Here is a 20,580-nt window from a genome sequence, read left to right on the forward strand (position 1 = left end):
CATGTCTATCCAAAGCCTCCTCTACTGTAAAGATGAAGCCACACTCAGGTTGGAGGAACAACACCTTATATTCCATCTGGGTAGCCTCCAACCTGATGGCATGAACATCGACTTCTCTAACTTCCGCTAATGCCCCACCTCCCCCTCGTACTCCATCCGTTATTTATGTATATACACACATTCTTTCTCTCTCTCTCTCTCTCTCTCCTTTTTCTCCCTCTGTCTATACCCCTTGCCCATCCTCTGGATTTCCCCCCCCCTCCCCCCTTTCCTTCTCCCTGGGCCTCCTGTCCCATGATCCTCTCATATCCCTTTTGCCAATCACCTGTCCAGCTCTTGGCTCCATCCCTCCCCCTCCTGTCTTCTCCTATCATTTCGGATCTCCCCCCCCCCCCTTTCAAATCTCTTACTAGCTCTTCCTTCTGTTAGTCCTGACGAAGGGTCTCGGCCCGAAACGTCGACTGTACCTCTTCCTAGAGATGCTGCCTGGCCGCTGCGTTCACCAGCAACTCTGATGTGTGTTGAAAGGACAACTAGAAAAGATATATGGGAGGAGAGTGAAATACAAGGGTAAACCAACCAATAAAATAGAAAACTGAAAAGTTTTAAGATAGATAATGGGAAGAGTGGCAAGAGTAGACACTGGGCTACTGGAAAATATGCTCAAGTAATAATGGGGAACAGGGAAATGGCAGAGAAGCTGAATCAATATTTTGTGTCAATCTTCACAGTGGAAGTTATCAGCAATGTGCTAGAAATTCAAGAGTCAGGGGGCAGAAGTGTGTGTGGTAGCCATTACTAAGGAAAAGGTGTTGAGGAAGTTAAATGGACTGAAGGTAGATCTGAAACTGCTGTAACTGAAGAGATCATGGAGCCAAGTAATCATCTTTCAAGAATCACTAGAAAGTCTTGTAAGGCTGAAAAATTAAAAAATGTGACATCTGCTTATGAAGAGAGGGAGGCAAAAGACAGGAAATTATAGGCTGGTTAGTCTGACCTCAGTGGTTGGTAAGATTTCACAGTGCGTTAAAGATGAAATTTTGGAGACTTGACGTAAGGTAATAAAAAATAATGCACTATTTTGTTAAAGGGGGATCTTACCTGACAAATCTGTAAGAATACTTTGAGGATGTAATAAGCAAAAGAGACAAAGGAGAATCAGTGGATGTTATTAACTTCAATTTTCATAAGGCCTTTGATAAAGTATCACATGCAAGGCTTCTTAAGAGTCTTAGAGGCAAGCTACTAGTAAGGGTAGAAGATTGGCTGACTAGGAACAAAAGGGTTCTATTCAGGATGGTTGCCAACGATTAGTGGAGTTCTACAAAGGTTGGCTGCAATGCCATCAGTTCTTTGATCCAGATTATTAAGATATAAAGTGAAAAGTTGTGGTCTCAGAACCAAATTTGCAAATAATATCAAGATAGGTGGAGGAACAGGTAGTGCACAGTGGCAAGGTGTCTACAAAAGGACTCAGACAGATTGGGATAAAGGGCAAAGAAGTGGCAGATAGAATATTGTGTAAGGATGTGCAGGATTATACTCTTTGACAGGGAAAATATAGGTGTAGACTATTTTGTTAATGAGAAGAGATTTCAGAAAACAGAGGTACAAAGCTACTTATGAGCCCTAGTTCAGGATTCCCTGAAGATTAAAATCCCAGGAATGAAAGATTTAATGCATGAGAAGTGTTTGATGTCTCTGGGACTACACATGACAGAGTTCAGAAGGATGAGAGCAGATCACATTGAAATGTTCTCAGATACTGAAAGGCCTGGATAGAGTGGATGTGGAGATGATGTTTCCATTGGTGGAGAGTCTAAGATCTGAGGGCACAGCCTCGGAATAAAGGGATGTCCCATTAAATCTGAGGTGAGGAATTATTTCTTCCACCAGAAGGTACTGAATCTATGGAATCAGTTGCCACAGACAGCTGTGGAGACTAAGTCACTGGGTATATTTAAGAGGTTGTTGGGTCTTAATTGGCAAGGGAGTTGAGGGTTTCAGGGAGAAGGCAGAAGAAAGGGGGTGAAAGTTTAGCCACAATTGAATTGTGAATCAGACCCGATAGACCAAATGTCCTGATTTTGCTCCCATATCTGGATATGGTAAAGTCAGACACATCCAGATTCATGGCAGACCTACCTACTCCTCAATCACTGGACATCCCAAGGACGAACTTTAGAGGATAAACATCACAACTATTTCAATATTACTACTGAACCTGGGTGCAATTAGGCCGAGCATCTGATGACATCTACAAAACTAATTTTTGACAACACTCGAATGCCACTCCTAGCATCTTACCATATGGTGAACTTGTATTCTCAACACAAAGCAACACGACCGAAATGAAGGAATGTATGCAGAGCATCACCTGATTAAGTGCAAAGATAAACCAATTGTTCAAACCCCACTCTTTATCACCGCATTCTTACAGAATCAGTCTAGGCTTTCCTTCACAAACAAAACCAAGAGTTAAGCCAAGGTCTCAAATACTTGCACTCTTGCAGGCGCTTGGTACACAATTATTCAGAACTGACCACCATATTACACTAGTCAGTTTGTTTGCTACAAAATCAAGATGAGATGATTGCCCAGTTCAGTGTATCTTTGGTTGTTGAAAAAGGCACATTGCCTTTACTGTGATTTAGCATTCCAAGCATTCAGTGAAATAGTCGAACACACTATGGTGCTCATAGCTGATCCAAAGGGTGCCACTCGTAACAAGGTAATTCTCTTCTACAGCTGCACCATATTACCTGGCAGTTACTGCAGAGACCTTGCACTAGAGTTTAACACTACAAATTCCAATTCAGAGAGGAGAATGCCACCAAACTAGGCAAGCTAATTTTCTAAAAATAAAACATCAAAAATCTTGATTTACACTCACGTGAAAGGATGGAAAGGCCAGAGCCTGAACTGGACACTAATTATGTCAATGGCCTTTCATCAGTTTGCAAATGCAGCCAGTTTAAAATATATATAGTTTTTAAAATACACTTGGAAGAAAAAGTTAGTGAGCCCTTTACAGTTACTTGGTTTTCTACATTAATTACTCAAAATGTGGACTGATCTTCATCTAAGTCACAACGATAGACAAATACAATTTGCTGAAACTAATAACACAAACAATTGTACCTTTCATGTCTTTACTGAATACATTGCTTAATCATTCACAGTCCAGGCTCAAAAAAGTATGTGAAACATTAATTGGTAGAATTTCCTTTAGCAGCAATAACCTCCACCAAACATTTCCTGTAGCTGCTAATAAGACTAGCACAATAGCAAGGAGCAATTTTACACCATTCCTCCACACAAAACTGTTTCAGTTCATCAATATTTCAGGGATACCTTGCATGAACAGTCCTCTTCAGGACATGTCACAGAATCTCAACTGGGTTAAGGTCAAACTCCAAAACACAAATTATCTTCTTTTTAAGCCATCCTGATGTCGATTTACTCTTGTGTTTCAGATCATGAGGTGGAAAATCTAGTCACGTGGAAGAAGGCATCATACATGAGGTTCAGGAAGCAAGGATCAGATGGGTCTATTGAGGAATATAGGGTAGCAAGAAAGGAGCTTAAGAAAGGGGTTGAGGAGAGCAAGAAGGGGGCATGAGAAGGCCTTGGCGAATAGGGTAAAGGAAAACCTCAAGGCATTCTGCAATTATGTGAAGAACAAAAGGATGACAGGAGCGAAAGGTGGGAAGATGTGCCTGGAGGCTGTGGAAGTGAGCGAGGTCCTCAATGAATACTTCTCTTCGGTATTCACCAATGAGAGGGAACTTGATGACGGTGAGGTTGATGTTCTGGAGCATGTTGATACTAAGGGAGAGGAGGTGTTGGAGTTGTTAAAATACATTAGAACAGATAAGACCCCGGGGCCTGACGGAATATTCCCCGGGCTGCTCCACGAGGTGAGAGAAGAGATTGCTGAGCCTCTGGCTAGGATCTTTATATCCTCGTTATCCACGGGAATGGTACTGGAGGATTGGAGGGAGGCGAATGTTGTCCCCTTGTTCAAAAAAGGTAGTAGGGATTTTCTGGGTAATTATAGACCAGTGAGCCATACGTCTGTGGTGGGAAAGCTGTTGGAAAAGATTCTTAGAGATAGGATCTATGGGCATTTAGAGAATCGAGGTCTGATCAGAGACAGTCAGCATGACTTTGTGAAGGATAGATCTTGTCTAACAAGCCTGATAGAGTTCTTTGAGGAGGTGACCAGGCATATAGATGAGGGTAGTGCAGTGGATATGATCTACATGGACTTTAGTAAGGCATTTGACAAGGTTCAACACGGTAGGCTTATTCAGAAAGTCAGAAGGCATGAGATCCAGGGAAGTTTGGCCAGGTGGATTCAGAATTGGCTCGCCTGCAGAAAGCAGAGGGTCGTGGTTGAGGGAGTACATTCGAATTGGAAGGTTGTGACTAGTGGTGTCGCAAAAGGATCGGTTCAGGGACCTCTACTTTTCGTGATTTTTATTAACGACCTCGATGTGGGGGTAGAAGGGTGGGTTGGCAAGTTTGCAGATGACACAAAGGTTGGTGTCCAAGGCAGAGTACAAAGTAAATGGAAGGATACATAGAACATAGAACAGTACAGCACAGTACAGGCCCTTTGGCCCACAATGTTGTGCTGACCCTCAAACCCTGCCTCCCATATAAGCCCCCCCCACCTCAAATTCCTCCATATACCTGTCTAGTAGTCTCTTAAACTTCACTAGTGTATCTGCCTCCACCACTGACTCAGGCAGTGCATTCCACGCACCAACCACTCTCTGAGTAAAAAACCTTCCTCTAATATCCCCCTTGAACTTCCCACCCCTTACCTTAAAGCCATGTCCTCTTGTATTGAGCAGTGGTGCCCTGGGGAAGAGGCGCTGGCTATCCACTCCATCTATTCCTCTTATTATCTTGTATACCTCTATCCTATCTCCTCTCATCCTCCTTCTCTCCAAAGAGTAAAGCCCTAGCTCCCTTAATCTCTGATCATAATCCATACTCTCTAAACCAGGCAGCATCCTGGTAAATCTCCTCTGTACCCTTTCCATTGCTTCCACATCCTTCCTATAGTGAGGCAACCAGAACTGGACACAGTACTCCAAGTGTGGCCGAACCAGAGTTTTATAGAGCTGCATCATTACATCGCGACTCTTAAACTCTATCCTTCGACTTAAGAAAGCTAACACCCCATAAGCTTTCTTAACTACCCTATCCAGTTGTGAGGCAACTTTCAGGGATCTGTGGACATGTAGCCCGAGATCCCTCTGCTCCTCCACACTACCAAGTATCCTGCCATTTACTTTGGACCCTGCCTTGGAGTTGGTCCTTCCAAAGTGTACCACCTCACACTTCTCCGGGTTGAACTCCATCTGCCACTTCTCAGACCACTTCTGCATCCTATCAATGTCTCTCTGCAATCTTTGACAATCCTCTACACTATCTACAACACCATCAACCTTTGTGTCATCTGCAAACTTGCCAACCCACCCTTCACCGCCACATCCAGGTCGTTAATAAAAATCACGAAAAGTAGAGGTCCCAGAACAGATCCTTGTGCGACACCACTAGTCACAATCCTCCAGTCTGAATGTACTCCCTCCACCACCACCTTCATGATCCTATGCCACACCTCTCTAATGATTTGATGACATTCTTTACCACTAGAGCCTCACCACATCCTCTACCTACCTTCCTATCCATCTGATATATCATTGTCTTGTTGCATCATCCAACTTCTATTAAGCTTCAGGCGATGGACCGCTACCCTGACATTCTCCTGTAAAATGTCTTGATATAATTTTGAATGCAATGTTCCCTCAATGATTACAAGCTGTCCAGGCCCTGAGGCAGCAAAACAGCACCAAACCGTGATGTGATGCTCCTCCCATGTTTTTCAGTTGGGATGAGGTTTTGGTGTTGGTGTGCAATTCCCTTTTTCCTCCAAACAGAGTTGTGTACATTTCTGCCAAAAAGTTCAATTTTTGTCTCACCTGTTCACAGAACATTGTCCCAGAAGCACTGTGGAACATCCAGGTGGTCTTTTGCAAACTTGAGACGTGTAGCAATGCTTTTTTTTGGGAGAGAAATGGTTTCCCCCATGGTGTCTTTCCATGGACACCATTCTTGTTCAGTGTTTTTCTTATAGTGGACACATGTACAGAGACTTTAGCAAGTTCTAGAGATTTCTGCAGGTCTTTTGCTGTTACTCTTATGTTCTTTTACATCTCCTTCAGCATTGCATATGGTGCTCCTGGTGTGATCTTTGCAGGATGCCCACTCCAAGGGAGAGTAGCAACAGTTCTGAATTTCCTCCATTTATAGACAATTTCTGACTGTGGAATGCTTTTGTAGACTTTTCCAGCTTCATGCATCTCAGGTCCTTTGAAAGTTGTTTTGATCGAGGCATGATGCACAGACACAGATCTTTCTTGAGAAGAACAAGCTGTCAGTAACCTGACTGTGTGTCTTTTTTTTTTGAAACAGGGCATGGCACCTCTACAACCCACACTTCCAATCTCATTTCATTGATTGACCTAACTCCAAATAGCTTTTGTAGAAGGTGTTACCCCAGAGGTTCACATATTTCTTTAAACCTAGACTGTGTTTAAATGGTGTACTCAGTTTTGATGAGACATAGTACAATTTTTTGTGTGATATTAGTTTAGGCAGATTGTTTTAGTCTATTATTGTGACTTAGATGAAGATTGGACCACATTTTATGAGTAATTAAAGCAGAAAACCAGGTAATTGCAAAGGCTTCGCAAGCTTTTCTTTGCAGATGTATATATATGTTAAATACATATAACATATGCACATTACACACATAAATTATATGTATATTATTGTTTTTAAATCACTTTCCTTGAGGTGATGAAGAACTAAATATTACCTTAAAGTGTAAAAACCAGGCAAAATGAGGCAAAACTGTTATTGAAAATGTGTAGACATTCGCGACTACTTTTAAGTACAAGGGCAAGTTGGTTCCAATTGCTCATTGTCAGCAACTAACCTGAATAATATTATCTTCACTTGTAATTTCTATAGACTCTTGGCATTGTTCCAGAGCTGTGAAGATTGCACCAGATGCCCTGGAAGGGGGAGAAGGAAGAGTGGGGGTGGGGGGGGGTGGGAAGACCATGAGGGGGAGAGAGTGGGGGGGGGGGTGAAATGTAAAGAGCAAGTGAGAGGAGGAGGAGAAATAATTTTAATAAGTTCACACAGTACCAAACAGATCTTTCATGTTTTATGGAACTTCTGCAAGAAACTAGAATACAGATTTTCCACATTAATATTTTTGCTTGTATAGTATTCATTAGACAGGGGACACTTTAATGATCTTGCTGATATCACAGATGGAAACTATAAACATCCATGAGCAAGAATGTACCTCATTCGCCATTAAATTCAACTGGTAACATGGTCAGGTAATGCTTCTACAAACTATAGCCCACAGCACTGGATTATTGCCTTAACTGAGCTGCCCATAACCGTTCATTAATTTATTCTGCATGCCCTGGAACAGCACCTGCTGAGTGCCAAACCCATCTTCATCAGCTATAGAAAATGAACAGAGCTTCCAAACAACAGACCAGTCAGGGGTCCTGGAGGACAGCCTTTGTTGTGTGGGGTGTAGGGGGTGAGACAGAGAAATAATGTGGTGTTTTAATCAGAAATATAAGAGATTATGCAGAATTCGGACACCATAAACCTCTAACATTAACCAAGGGGGACGTGGAACCCAGGATGAGAACTCCTGTTATAGAGGTTTAAACAGAGGCAGAGATAGGGTGAATAGTCACAGTCTTTTCCTAGAGTAGGAGGGCATAGATTTAAGGTAAGGAAAGATTTAAAAGGGGACCTGAGGGGCAGCTTATTCCACATAGAGGGTGGTGGGTTTGTGAAGCGAGCTACTAGAGGTGGGAACAAGGACAAATTTACAAGACATTTTGACAGGTATATGGATAAAAAAAACATGTTTCAAGGGACATGGTCCAAATGCAGGCAGGTGGAACTAGCTAAGCTAACTTGACATGATCAAGTTCAGCTGAAGGGTCTGCTTCTGCGCAGAACTCATAACTATTTCCTGTGATCATTTTCAGAATACTTGTGTTACCATCAACTTCCTTTCTCTCTTAATCCCACTGCAGGTAAGCATGGCAGCCCCTAGCAACCAGGTTTGACAGGAGTGAGAAGAGAAATAGTGCTCTTAGGATAAACATACATCAGTTGGCCCTGAGACACTTTGGATGCGATCCATGCTGATGACCAACAGATTAGAAGCCCTAAATGGGAATGACTAATGAGGATTGCAGAGAGAACAAAAGAGCACTCTGTAAACTGCTGTTTTATTAGTGCCATTTAACTCCATACATTAGCTCTATAGCTCAATGAAACAGTTTGTACCTCAGTTTGAATTGTGCACGGACTTCTCCAAACTCTAACTGGATGAGCTCATTATAGCAGGCAGTGACACTGGGATTCTCGATGTACCACTGAAAAGACAAATGCACTGCACATCAGTGAAATTATAAAAGAAAATTCTGTCAAATGTTTACTAAGTTTACTACTGTCCTGAGCACTGAACTCTCCGGAGTCCTGGAGAAAGTTCAGTGAGAGAAGACCAAAAAAAACTAGGGCACACTTTGTTAGAGTTCAAGCAGTCTGGAGATAATATAAAGCTTCAAAGTTGGAATATTTTGGTTGGTTAAATGGGGAAAAATAACTTCTAATGGTAAACATCAGAATGCATACAGATAATAAATTTAAAGATTATAAAAACAAAGGCAGCAAATCAATCCTCTATTTCTGGAGGGTTGTTAGGGCATGAAATGCAGCCACCAGTTATAGGGAGAAACAGAGTCCGTATACAGCTTTTGCAAGCACATAAACATGAAAGAGTGGGAAGAGGGTGCAGTCAGCAGGAAAGCTGGCCTCGTACGCTCCCTGTAAAGACAGTGCAATCCGTAGCATGCACCTCCTGTCAGTTGCTCAAAGGGGCATCCAGAGCTGTGACGTCATCAACCTGGTTGAGCAGCCAATCACATTCGCACACAGCGTAAATGGGGAAAAAGTTTTTAATTAATTTATAAAATATTTTCAAAACATTCTAATAGAGTCACAGAACACTGCAGCACAGAAACAGGTCCTTCGGTCCTTTTAGTCTGTGCAAAACCATTAATCAGCCTAGTGCCACTGACCTGCACCCGGACCATAGCCTCCGTACACCTCTCATCCACATATCTATCCAAATTTCTCTTGAATGTTGAAATCGAACCCGCACCCACCACTTCCGCTGGCAGTTCATTCCAGTCTCACCACCCCGAGTGAAGTTCCCCATAAATATTTCACCTTTCAACCTTAACCCATGACCTCTATAGTATGCTACTACTCACTGTGCAAGACCTACCCTGGTTGGTCCTACCAAAGTGCAAGACCTCACACTTGTCTGCATTAAATTCCATCTATCATTTTTCAAGCTGGTTCAGGTCCATTGCAAACTTTGGCAGTCCTCCACGCTATCCACTATGCACCCAATCTTGGTGTCATCCACAAATCTGCTGATCCAGATAACCATATTATCATCCAGATCATTGATATAGATAACAATAACAACGCAGCGCTGATCCTTGCCGCACTTCACGAGTCACAGGCCTCCAGTCAGAGAGGTAACCACCCATAACCACCTCTGGCTTCTTGCATGATGCCAATTTACAACCTCATTTTGAATGCCAAGCAACTGAACCTCCATGACCAACCCAAGCAGGACCTTGTCAAAGGCCTTGTTAAAGTCCATGTAGACAACATCCACTACCTTGCCTTCATCAATTTTCCTGGTAACTTTAAAAAACTTGAAAAGTTTGGTTAGACACGATTTACCATAAACAAAGCCACCATATTGACTATCCCTAATCAATCCCTGTCTATCCAAATTCTTATATATCCGGTACCTTATAATAACTTCCTACTACTAATATCAGGCTCACCTGTCTAAGTGGTATACTTATTACTGAGGGCAACTGCCCCAGGGGTACTCCGTACTGGCTGCCTATTTCTTTTCCCTCTCCTGCAAGGTACCAGGTACCTGCTTCCTGCAACTTAGGAGTGACGACCTCCCTATAGCTCCCATCACCTCCTCAATCTCCAAGGAGCTGTAGCTCGGTGCACTTTGTGCAGATGCAGTTATCAGCGAGAATGAGGGTCTCCAAAATTTCCCACATTTCACACAAATAACAGCCCTAACTCTGAACCCATCCTGAGCGACTAGCTATGTACGAACAGAAAAAAAAACTTACTGGAAACTTACTTGGAGCCTGTCTAAGCCTGGTGAGCCAAAGCCGAACCACTAACATTGGCCAAGTCACACAATGGCCACTCCACTTACACTCCTTTCTTCTTATTGGCTCAATGACTTACTCCCAACGAGATCTGCAGTTTTCAAATGGCTTTCACCCTGCAAAATATTGTTCTCTCACTCACTACTCCAAACAGTGACTCACTCTCAACAAGACTTGAAGTTTTCAAATTGCTTTCAGTCTGTAAGACGTCGCTGCCTCACTCGCTACTTCAATGACTCATTCCCAACAAGACAGTTCAGGGGAATGGGCATAGAAGTGGCAAATGAAATACAATGTTGGAAAGTGTATGGTCATGCACTTTGGTGGAAGAAATAAATGGGCAGACTATTATTTAGATGGGGAAATGCAAAAAGACTTAGGAGTCCTTGTGCAAGATACCCTAAAGGTTAGCCTCCAGGTTGAGATGGTTGTGAAGGCGGCAAATGCAATGTTTGCATTCATTTCTAGAGGAGTAGAATATAAGAGCAGGGATGTGATGTTGATTCTCTTGGAGTAGCGTGTGCAGTTTTGGGCTCCTTATTTTAGAAAGGATTACTGAGAGTGGAAAGGGTTCAGAGAAGGTTCACAAGAATGATTCCAGGAATGAAAGGGTTACCGTATAAGGAACGTCTGGCAGCTCTTGGGCTGTATTCCCTGGAGTTCAGGAGAATGAGAGGGGATCTCATAGAAACATTCCAAATGTAAAAAGGCCTGAACAGGTTAGATATGGCAAAGTTATTTCCCATGGTAGGGGAGTCTAGGACAAGAGGGCATGAAGTCAGGATTGAAGTACGTCCATTTAGAACAGAGATGCGGAGAAATTACTTTAGTCAGAGGGTGGTAAATCTGTGGAAGTTGTTGCCACGAGCAGCTGTGGAGGCCAAGTCATTTGGTGTATTTAAGGCAGAGATAGATAGGTTCTTGATTAGCCAGGGCATCAAAGAGTACGGGGAGAAGGCAGGGGAGTGTGGATGACTGAAAGAATTGGATCAGCCCATGATTGAATGGCAGAGCATACTCGATGGGCCGAGTGGCCTACTCCTGCTGCTATATCTTATGGTTTTCAAATGACCCCCACCCTGCAATATGTCTCTCGCTTGCTATTTCAAATAATGACCAAATGCACGTGCTAGAAATTGGAATATCAAAAATGTTTAAAATGAAAATCCATCATATTTGATACTTAAGGGAGCTGTAATTAATTTTAAAATATTTTTTGTAAGAGAAAGTTTGTTGAGCAGTAATTATGATTTTATTCACCACTAAGAACTTGGAGCTCCTGCAACAAAAGCAAACTACCTCGATGACTGGTGAATACTTTGTTCCAGGACGCTCGTCAACAGTTTGCCTCATGATTCCCTGCAGAATTTGAAGCAAGTTCCAGCCCCAACATCCACCTCTCACCAACTCTCAGCTCAGAATAAAAGGTCTCTTTTTTTCATCCAATGGATGTCACATTCTTTAATGTAAATTCCCAAATTAAACGGATCAATTACATAAACACGCAGCATGTGCTCCAAGCAAAATTCTGCACAGCAAAATAGCTTCTTAGTAACACCATCCTTCAGCTGTGAAATTCTAATTATAATTCCAAAGTAATCAGATTCCATGTTAATAGACCCCTGGAATTAAATAACAGAAATCTCTCCCACCCAGTTCCTGCTGTCCATTATCAATCAGTAATCACACACCAATATAAAATGGACCAGCACCGAAAAAGCATTCTTCTCCCCATCCAAACCTCTCCATATATGTAAAAGCTAGTTTCATTTCCTTTCCTGGCTGCCTGGTCAACCCTACATCAAATATGGAAATGACTAATTAAAACACAGTGGAGCAGTGGAATCCTGAGCCAGAATGTTCTACATATAACACGGCCCCATATGGAGGGATGGCTCAAGTTCAGGTAACCCAAGCCAAGATCAAAGTGCTTCAATCTTTTTGGGAAGCTGAAAACTCTGAACAAAGCTAATGCCATCAAATAACATACTCAAGGTAAATTAACAAAGTACTCAATGTCACTAAATGTTGCCTACCCATCACTTGAGACTTAAACTTGATCTCTCCCATCTCCTTCACCTGACAGAAGTTAGTCCAGGAACTGCAGGCCTGCATTGCTACAGAAGCATCTATTGGTGCAATACCAAAGGTGGCAGTGAAATAATTGTGCAGAGAGTGAAAGCAAATTGTAGCACCTGCCAAATGGTACAAACAAAACACTCAAGAGGAAACCACTGCTTGATCATTTACTCTTGTTAGGCAGGCACTCAAAGATTAAAATTTGCTTTCCAAATTAACATATTCCCATCATTGCAACTATTGCACAATTACAAAGGAAGAACAAAATGTGAATGAAGAATTCTCATCCTGCACCTGCCACTTAACAACCCCAGTCTTTGCCCCGTGAGGATTTCAGGTGTGGGGTATTACAGATTGTAGATTCTGGCTTTAACTATCCACTGTGCCCACAGCTGGGGCTTCCACCAGCAATCCATCAAATATTCCCAATGTGAATAATCTGAAGCCCAAGGACAAAGGACAGAAACAAAGAACCAACAACCTACCCGTGTGAATCCTGCAGTAAGCAATGGCATCACAGAGACTTCCTCCTGATCCTTTTGTCTAAAATGCAATGTCATTGTAACATTAAAAGCTTAGAAAATGTCAACATACAAAAACAAAGTAAATCAGCGAGTTTCAAATTAATTCTACCTAATACTGTTCTGATGCTTAAGAAAGGCTTTAAGAATAAGCCGGGCAATTATAGGCTGGTCAGCTTGACATCCGTAGTGGGCAAGTTAGTGGAAGGTTTTTTAAAAAGGGACAGTATTTGGATAGACAAGACCTGCTTAGGGATAGTGATAATGGCTTTGCATGTGGTAGGTCCTATCAAACCAGTCTTAATAGTTTTTTTGAGAAGGGTACCAGGACACCGGATGAAGGAAAGGCAATGGATGTTGTCTACATGGACTTCAGCAAGGCCTCTGACAAAGTCCCGCAGATGAGGCTGCTCCAGAAAGTTCAGCTGCCCAGCATTCAGGATGAGGTAGTAAATTAGATTCGACACTAGTTTCACGGGAGAACCCAGATACTGGCATTTGGGATAAAGGCCTTCATTGGTCAGGGCAATGAATACAAGAGTAGGGGGTTGATACTTGAACTTTGAATGGCAGAGCAGACAGTGGGCCAGACGGCCTAATTCTGCTCCTATGTCTTATGCTCTTAAATAATGGCAGCCTCACTGAATGGAGTGAGGCTCTCAGCTCCAATAAGATACTTACATTTGTTTAGCAACAGCAACAATGACAGTGCCTTCCGATGATTGTGTTGCTCTGATAGACCTGTAAGTAATGATATAATTGGTTTATTTACCAGCAAATCCAAACATAGTAAAGAGAAATCAGTTATACTGAACTGTACAACAGAATATTTAATTAATAACGATAGCTATAGCTTGAAGATTCAACTGAGTAAACAGACAAGGAAAAAAACTGAAAATATTTCATATTGAGCACCAGAACCCTATTCGAACATGCATGCACCCCATATGAGACCACACATTTAAACCATAAACATTATGAAATGAACAGCTAAATGAAGCATTAACACTTGCCATGATGTACCCAGGATAGAGGAGTTCAAACACAAGAGCCAGAGGAGTGTTGCAAGTTTAAATTAGTAACAGTAAAGTTTTAGGGATAAAAAACAAAGTTCAGTGTTAGAGTGAGGAAATAGGTGGAGTGGAAATGCTCAACAGCACAAGAAAGATTTGGGTGTGTGTTTTGTCATACCTTAATGACACCTGACTAGAGCCCTCTAATAAAATTTCATTAAAAGCAGAAGTGTACTAAACCTCTAGGAAGAGTGAACAGGGAGATGGTCTTTTATCTGTTAGCGACTAACAGATAGAGATCAAAGTAACATCAAAAAGATGTCTTTTCCCACTGCCACAACTGCAAAGATCACCTTTAGCAGTGTGCAGATTTTTGTTTGATCTTTCATTATTTAAATGAACCATGATTTTCCCATAAACCTGAACTTATATTTTATACTTTATTGTCGCCAAACAATTGATACTGAAATGTACAATCAAAGCGATATTTGATTCTGCGCTTCCTGCTCCCTGAATTACAAATAGATAGTAAATATTAAAAATTTAAATTATAAATTATAAATAAAAAATAGAAGAATGGAAAGTAAGGTAGTGCAAAAAAACCGAGAGGCAGGTCCGGATATTTCGAGGGTATGGCCCAGATCCAGGTCAGGATCCGTTCAGCAGTCTTATCACAGTTGGAAAGAAGCTGTTCCCAAATCTGGCCATATGAGTCTTCAAGCTCCTGAGCCTTCTCCCGGAGGGAAGAGGGACGAAAAGTGTGTTGGCTGGGTGGGTCGTAGCCTTGATTATCTTGGCAGCACTGCTCCGACAGTGTGCGGTGTAAAGTGAGTCCAAGGACGGAAGATTGGCTTGTGTGATGAGCTGCGCCATATTCACGATCTTCTGCAGCTTCTTCCAGTCTTGGACAGGACAACTTCCATACCAGGTTGTGAAGCACCCTAGAAGGATGGTTTCTACGGTGCATCTATAAAAATTAGCGAGGGTTTTAGGGGACAGGCCAAATTTCTTTAGTTTTCTCAGGAAGTAAAGGCGCTGGTGGGCCTTCTTGGCAGTGGACTCTGCTTGGTTGGACCAAGTCAGGTCATTTGTGATATTGACCCCGAGCAACTTAAAGCTTTTGACCTGTTCCACTTGCGTACCACCGATGTAAATTGGGTCGTGCAGTCCGCTACTCCTTCTGAAGTCAACAACCAATTCCTTCGTCTTGCTGACGTTGAGGGATAGGTTATTGTCTTCGCACCATGCCACCAGGTTCTTAACTTCCTCTTTGTACTCAAACTCATCATTATCCGAGATACGGCCTACAATTGTTGTGTCATCAGCAAACTTATATATTGAGTTCGATGGAAACTTGGCTACACAATCATGGGTGTACAGTGAGTACAGCAGGGGGCTGAGTACACAGCCTTGTGGGGCACCAGTGCTCAGAGTGATTGTAGAGGAGAGCTTGTCCCCTATTTTAACAGCCTTGGTCCTGTCTGTGAGGAAGTTGAAGATCCAGCTGCAGATCTGAGTGCTAAGGCCCAAGTTCCAGAGCTTAGGAATCAGTTTATTTGGAATAATGGTGTTAAAGGCAGAGCTGTAGTCAATGAAAAGGAGCCTTACGTATGCGTCTTTATTCTCCAGGTGTTCTAAGGAGGAATGTAGGGCCAGGGAGATGGCATCTGCCTTTGACCTGTTGCTCCGGTAGGTGAACTGCAAAGCGTCGAGGTTAACCGGTAGGCTGTGGTTGATGTGTGCCATAACCAATCGCTCGAAGCACTTCATAGTAATTGATGTCAGAGCCACAGGTCGATAGTCACTCAGGCATGCCACTTTACTCTTCTTTGGCACTGGGATTATCATTGCCTTCTTAAAACACAAGGGGATCTTAGACTGAAGCAAGGAGCAGTTAAAGATGTCAGCAAACACTCCAGCTCGCTTGCACAGGCCCGGAGAACCCGTCCCGGATTCCATGTAGCGACTGGTATCCCCGGACCTAAAAGCCGCAGCGCTAGCCTTTAAAAGGGACTTGACCTCAATTTATCCAAGGTTTCCGGTTAGGGAATACCCAGATCGTCTTGCGAAACACACAGTCCTCCATGCATTTCCAAATAAAGTCCGTGACAGCTAAGGCATACTCATCGAGGTTAGCTGCCAAGTCCTTGAATACTAAACACTCCACCAATTCAAAGCAGTCACGGAGGACCTCATCCATTTCCTCTGTCCAACACGACACTACTTTTGACACCGTGACCTCCCACTTCAGTTTCTGTTTATAAACTGGGAGGAGTCTGGCCTGATGGTTCGATTTTCCGAAGTGAGGTCATGGGATGGAACGGCAGGCATCCTTGACTGCTGTGTAGCAGTGGTCAAGTATATTCGGGCCTCTAGTGGGGCAGCAGACATGTTGGTATAACTTTGGCAGCACCTTTCTAAGGTTGGCCTGGTTAAAGTCCCTGGCTGTAATGAGCAAAGCCTCCAGATACCTGGTCTCAAATTCACTGATGTTGGCATACAGTATGTTCAGAGCACACTCCACGTCCACCTGGGGCAGAATGTAGACCGCTGTCAGTATGACTGAGGTGAATTCCCATGGCAGATAGTAGGGACGACACTTCACCAACAGGTGTTCCAGGTCTGGGCTGCAGGAGCTCGTCAGTGCCACTGTGTCCGAGCACCACGCAGTCTCCCTTTAAGATCATCCACCTTGTTCTCTATGGCTTGCACATTATCTAGTAGGATGGTGGGCATAGGGACCCTGAAGCCCCTCAGCTTCAATCTGACCAGCAGTCCAGCTCTTTTTATTTCAGTTCTTTCAAATTGTAGGTGGGGTAAGGGAGGCACTGAAAAAGTTCACACAGCACACAGTGAAGAGGTAGGTGTTTAATAGGAAACCTATGTCAAGCATTAGAAACAGTCTGATAGCTAGCACTAACAGCCACATTCAGGAAACTAATCCACAAGCATAATGAGGCTCCAGTCTGTACAAGAGTCAAAGAAGCTACTCACAGGCATAATGTCTCCGCATCAAAATACTTGGAATGCCTGTTGTCTATGATGACGATTTCATGATTTTTGTCCAAGAAGCACCTCAGTGCAGCCTCTGGTGTCTGTACCACATTGCACTTGTACCCTGCCCGATCACATGCCCAGTAGAACCCGGCACTCTGGCTGTCTTCCCTGGGAAACACGAGAAGAACCTGAAGACAACAGATTTATACAATTAGCAGCACAGGTTAATGCAGCAGCTTTACAGGCAAAGAACCTGCCACAGACTTATTGAACTCAGTAACGTCAGAAAATGCCATACCCATCTGTGAAGAATCAATGTCATTGCATCAAAAGTAGAAAAAAATTGAGCGAATCAATGTTTTAATTGCAGAAATGGGAGTGGTGGAGAGGCAATGTCTGTAATAGTCTACTGACCAGACACAGCCGGACAATCTTTTCTCCTCAGGTCTTCCAGTTTCAACAATCGCTCATTGTCTGGAAAGTGAAGTTGAGGCTAACAATCGCATCAGCGAATGGATTTACTGAATGGCACAGCAGCACCATTATTACTTCCATTTCATTCATTCTTATAATTACAACCTAAACTCAAGGCCTCAATTCTCAGTCCTTGGCTTCATTACGTGTACCTGAATGGCTTCCTGTTGGATCTTCATTGGTCCGAACTGAACCTCAGTCACTGTTCCCTGCGTACAGAAACAACACAAGGTTAAAAACCAGCACATTTTTTTTATATATATAAACCCAAGTTAAACAGATATTGGACCCAACTTTACAACTCTGCACATGAATTTTCACTGTATTCTTCTGGGAGAACATGAGGGCACATCAGAATTGTCCCCATTTCACATCACTCCACAGACACACACAATCCTAAATTCCATTAACTAAAAATTCTAAGGAGAATCAGTTGAGAATTGGTGGGGAATGAGGGATCATAATCTAGCCTCTTCTCGAATTTAGAATTACCCATTCATTTTGGATTCATTTAAATGCCACACAGAATTATCCACCCTTCTCATTTATACCAGCTCAAGTTTGAGATACCATGGGCTTTAGTTGTTAATCAGGATAGGACACCCCTTTTGTCCAAGATCTTCCTCCTCTCGACTCTAGAAAATGTAAGAGTGCAGTAGAAATGTACACACCACTCCAGTTGAGTTGAAGATTAAAATGTATAGATTAAGGTCTGACCTAGTGTTGTAAATATAAATTAACTTCAAAATAAATCTGTCAAAAAAATTAAAGATCTTTCTATGACCAGAATTAGAGATTAACCTTCATGCAAAGGGTTATAAATTCCTCACCGTTAAATCATTATTTTAAAATCAGAAGCAGACAAGCAGACAAATGCTTCTGGCATTTTTCAAGAGACAGGGTGAGAAGAGGAATAGTCCAGATAGCTTCCTGCACGCATGCTGAGCTCGTTGACTTCATTAACTTTGCCTCCAACTTTCACCCTGCCCTCAAGTTTACCTGGTCCATTTCCGACACCTCCCTCCCCTTTCTAGATCTTTCTGTCTCTGTCTCTGGAGACAGTTTATCCACTGATGTCCACTATAAGCCTACTGACTCTCACAGCTATCTGGACTATTCCTCTTCTCACCCTGTCTCTTGCAAAAATGCCATCCCCTTCTCGCAATTCCTCCGTCTGAGGTTTTTCATTCCAGGACGAGGGAGATGTCCTCCTTTTTTAAAGAAAGGGGCTTCCCTTCCTGCACTATCAACTCTGCTCTCAAACGCATCTCCCCCATTTCACGTACATCTGCTCTCACTCCATTCTCCCGCCACCCCACTAGGAATAGGGTTCTCCTGGTCCTCACCTACCACCCCACCAGCCTCCAGGTCCAACATATTATTCTCCGTAACTTCCGCCACCTCCAACGGGATCCCACCACTAAGCACATCTTTCTCTCCCCCCGTCTCTCTGCTTTCCGCAGGGATCGCTCCCTACGCGACTCCATTGTCTATTCGTCCCCCCCATCCCTCCCCACTGATCTCCCTCCTGGCACTTATCCGTGTAAGCGGAACAAGTGCTACACATGCCCTTACACTTCCTCCCTTACCACCATTCAGGGCCCCAAACAGTCCTTCCAGGTGAGGCGACACTTCACCTGTGAGTCAGCTGGGGTGATATACTGCGTCCGGTGCTCCCGATGTGGCCTTCTATATATTGGCGAGACCCGACGCAGACTGGGAGACCGCTTTACTGAACACCTACGCTCTGTCCGCCAGAGAAAGCAGGATCTCCCAGTGGCTACACATTTTAATTCCACATCCCATTCCCATTCTGAAATTGTCTATCCACGGCCTCCTCTACTGTAAAGATGAAGCCACACTCAGGTTGGAGGAACAACACCTTATATTCCGTCTGGGTAGCCTCCAACCTGATGGCATGAACATTGACTTCTAACTTCCGTTAATGCCCCTCCTCCCCATCTGTTTTTTTTTATATACACACATTCTTTCTCTCACTCTCCTTTTTCTCCCCGTCCCTCTGACTATACCCCTTGCCCATCCTCTGGTTCCCCCTCCCCCTTGTCTTTCTCCCCGGACCTCCTGTCCCATGATCCTCTCGTATCCCCTTTGCCAATCACCTGTCCAGCTCTTGGCTCCATCCCTCCCCCTCCTGTCTTCTCCGATCATTTTGGATCTCCCCCTCCCACTTTCAAATCTCTTACTAACTCTTCCTTCAGTTAGTCCTGACGAAGGGTCTCGGCCTGAAACGTCGACTGTACCTCTTCCTAGAGATGCTGCCTGGCCTGCTGCGTTCACCAGCAACTTTGATGTGTGTTGCTTGAATTTCCAGCATCTGCAGAATTCCTGTTGTTTGCGAATTCAATTATATATATTGAATAGATTATTCAAAAATGTGCAAAAACAGAAATACTGTATATTAAAAAAAAGTGAGGTAGCTTCAAAGCTTCAAAGTCCATTTAGGAATCCGATGGCAGAGGGGAAGAAGTTGTTCCTGAATCACTGAGTGTGTGCCTTTAGGCTTCTGTACCTCCTACCTGATGGTAACTGTGAGAAAAGTGCATGTCCAGGGTGCTGGAGGTCTTTAATAATGGACGCTGTCTTTCTGAGACACCGTTCCCTAAAGATGTCCTGGGTACTTTGTAGGCTAGTGCCCAAGATGGAGTTGACTAGATTTACAACCTTCTGCAGCTTCTTTCGGTCCTGTGCAGTAGCCCCTCCATACCAGACATTGATGCAGCCTGTCAGAATGCTCTCCACAGTACAACTACAGAAGTTTTTGAGTGCATTTGTTGACATGCCAAATCGCTTCAAACTCCTAATAAAGTATAGTCGCTGTCATGCCTTGTTTATGACATCACTAGGTTGGGACCAGGTTAGATCCTCTGAGATCTTTACACCCAGGAACTTGAAGCTGCTCAGCCTCTTTACTTCTGATCCCTCTATGAAGATTGGTATGTATTCCTTCATCTTACCCTTCCTGAAGTCCACAATCAGTTCTTTCGCCTTACTGACATTGAGTGCCAGGTTGTTGCTGCAGCACCATTCCACTGGTTGGCATATCTCACTCCTATACACCCTCTCATCACCACCTGAGATCCTACCAACAATGGTTGTATTGTCAGCAAATTTGTAGATGGTATTCGAGCTATGCCT

General features: G+C 43.2%; 1 protein-coding gene across 5 annotated transcripts in view; it reads right to left on the bottom strand.

The window, feature by feature from the left end:
- Positions 1-20,580, bottom strand: part of pde8a (phosphodiesterase 8A) — a 142,057-nt gene that overhangs the window by 65,164 nt on the left and 56,313 nt on the right. For all 5 annotated transcript variants that reach the window (XR_011889028.1, XM_072277893.1, XM_072277894.1 and 2 more), the window contains exons 2-7: positions 17,577-17,633; positions 16,948-17,138; positions 13,622-13,681; positions 12,905-12,962; positions 8,410-8,498; positions 7,016-7,094 (exon numbers count right to left, since the gene is read on the bottom strand). Coding sequence is in view for 4 of the 5 variants with exons in the window: in XM_072277893.1 (XP_072133994.1) it covers positions 7,016-7,094; positions 8,410-8,498; positions 12,905-12,962; positions 13,622-13,681; positions 16,948-17,138; positions 17,577-17,633 (534 nt within the window). In the remaining variant the exon portion in view is untranslated. The remainder of the gene's footprint in view (positions 1-7,015; positions 7,095-8,409; positions 8,499-12,904; positions 12,963-13,621; positions 13,682-16,947; positions 17,139-17,576; positions 17,634-20,580) is intronic.

Source organism: Mobula birostris, chromosome 14, assembly GCF_030028105.1.
Source record: "Mobula birostris isolate sMobBir1 chromosome 14, sMobBir1.hap1, whole genome shotgun sequence".
In the NCBI taxonomy this organism is placed as follows: Eukaryota; Metazoa; Chordata; class Chondrichthyes; order Myliobatiformes; family Myliobatidae; genus Mobula; species Mobula birostris.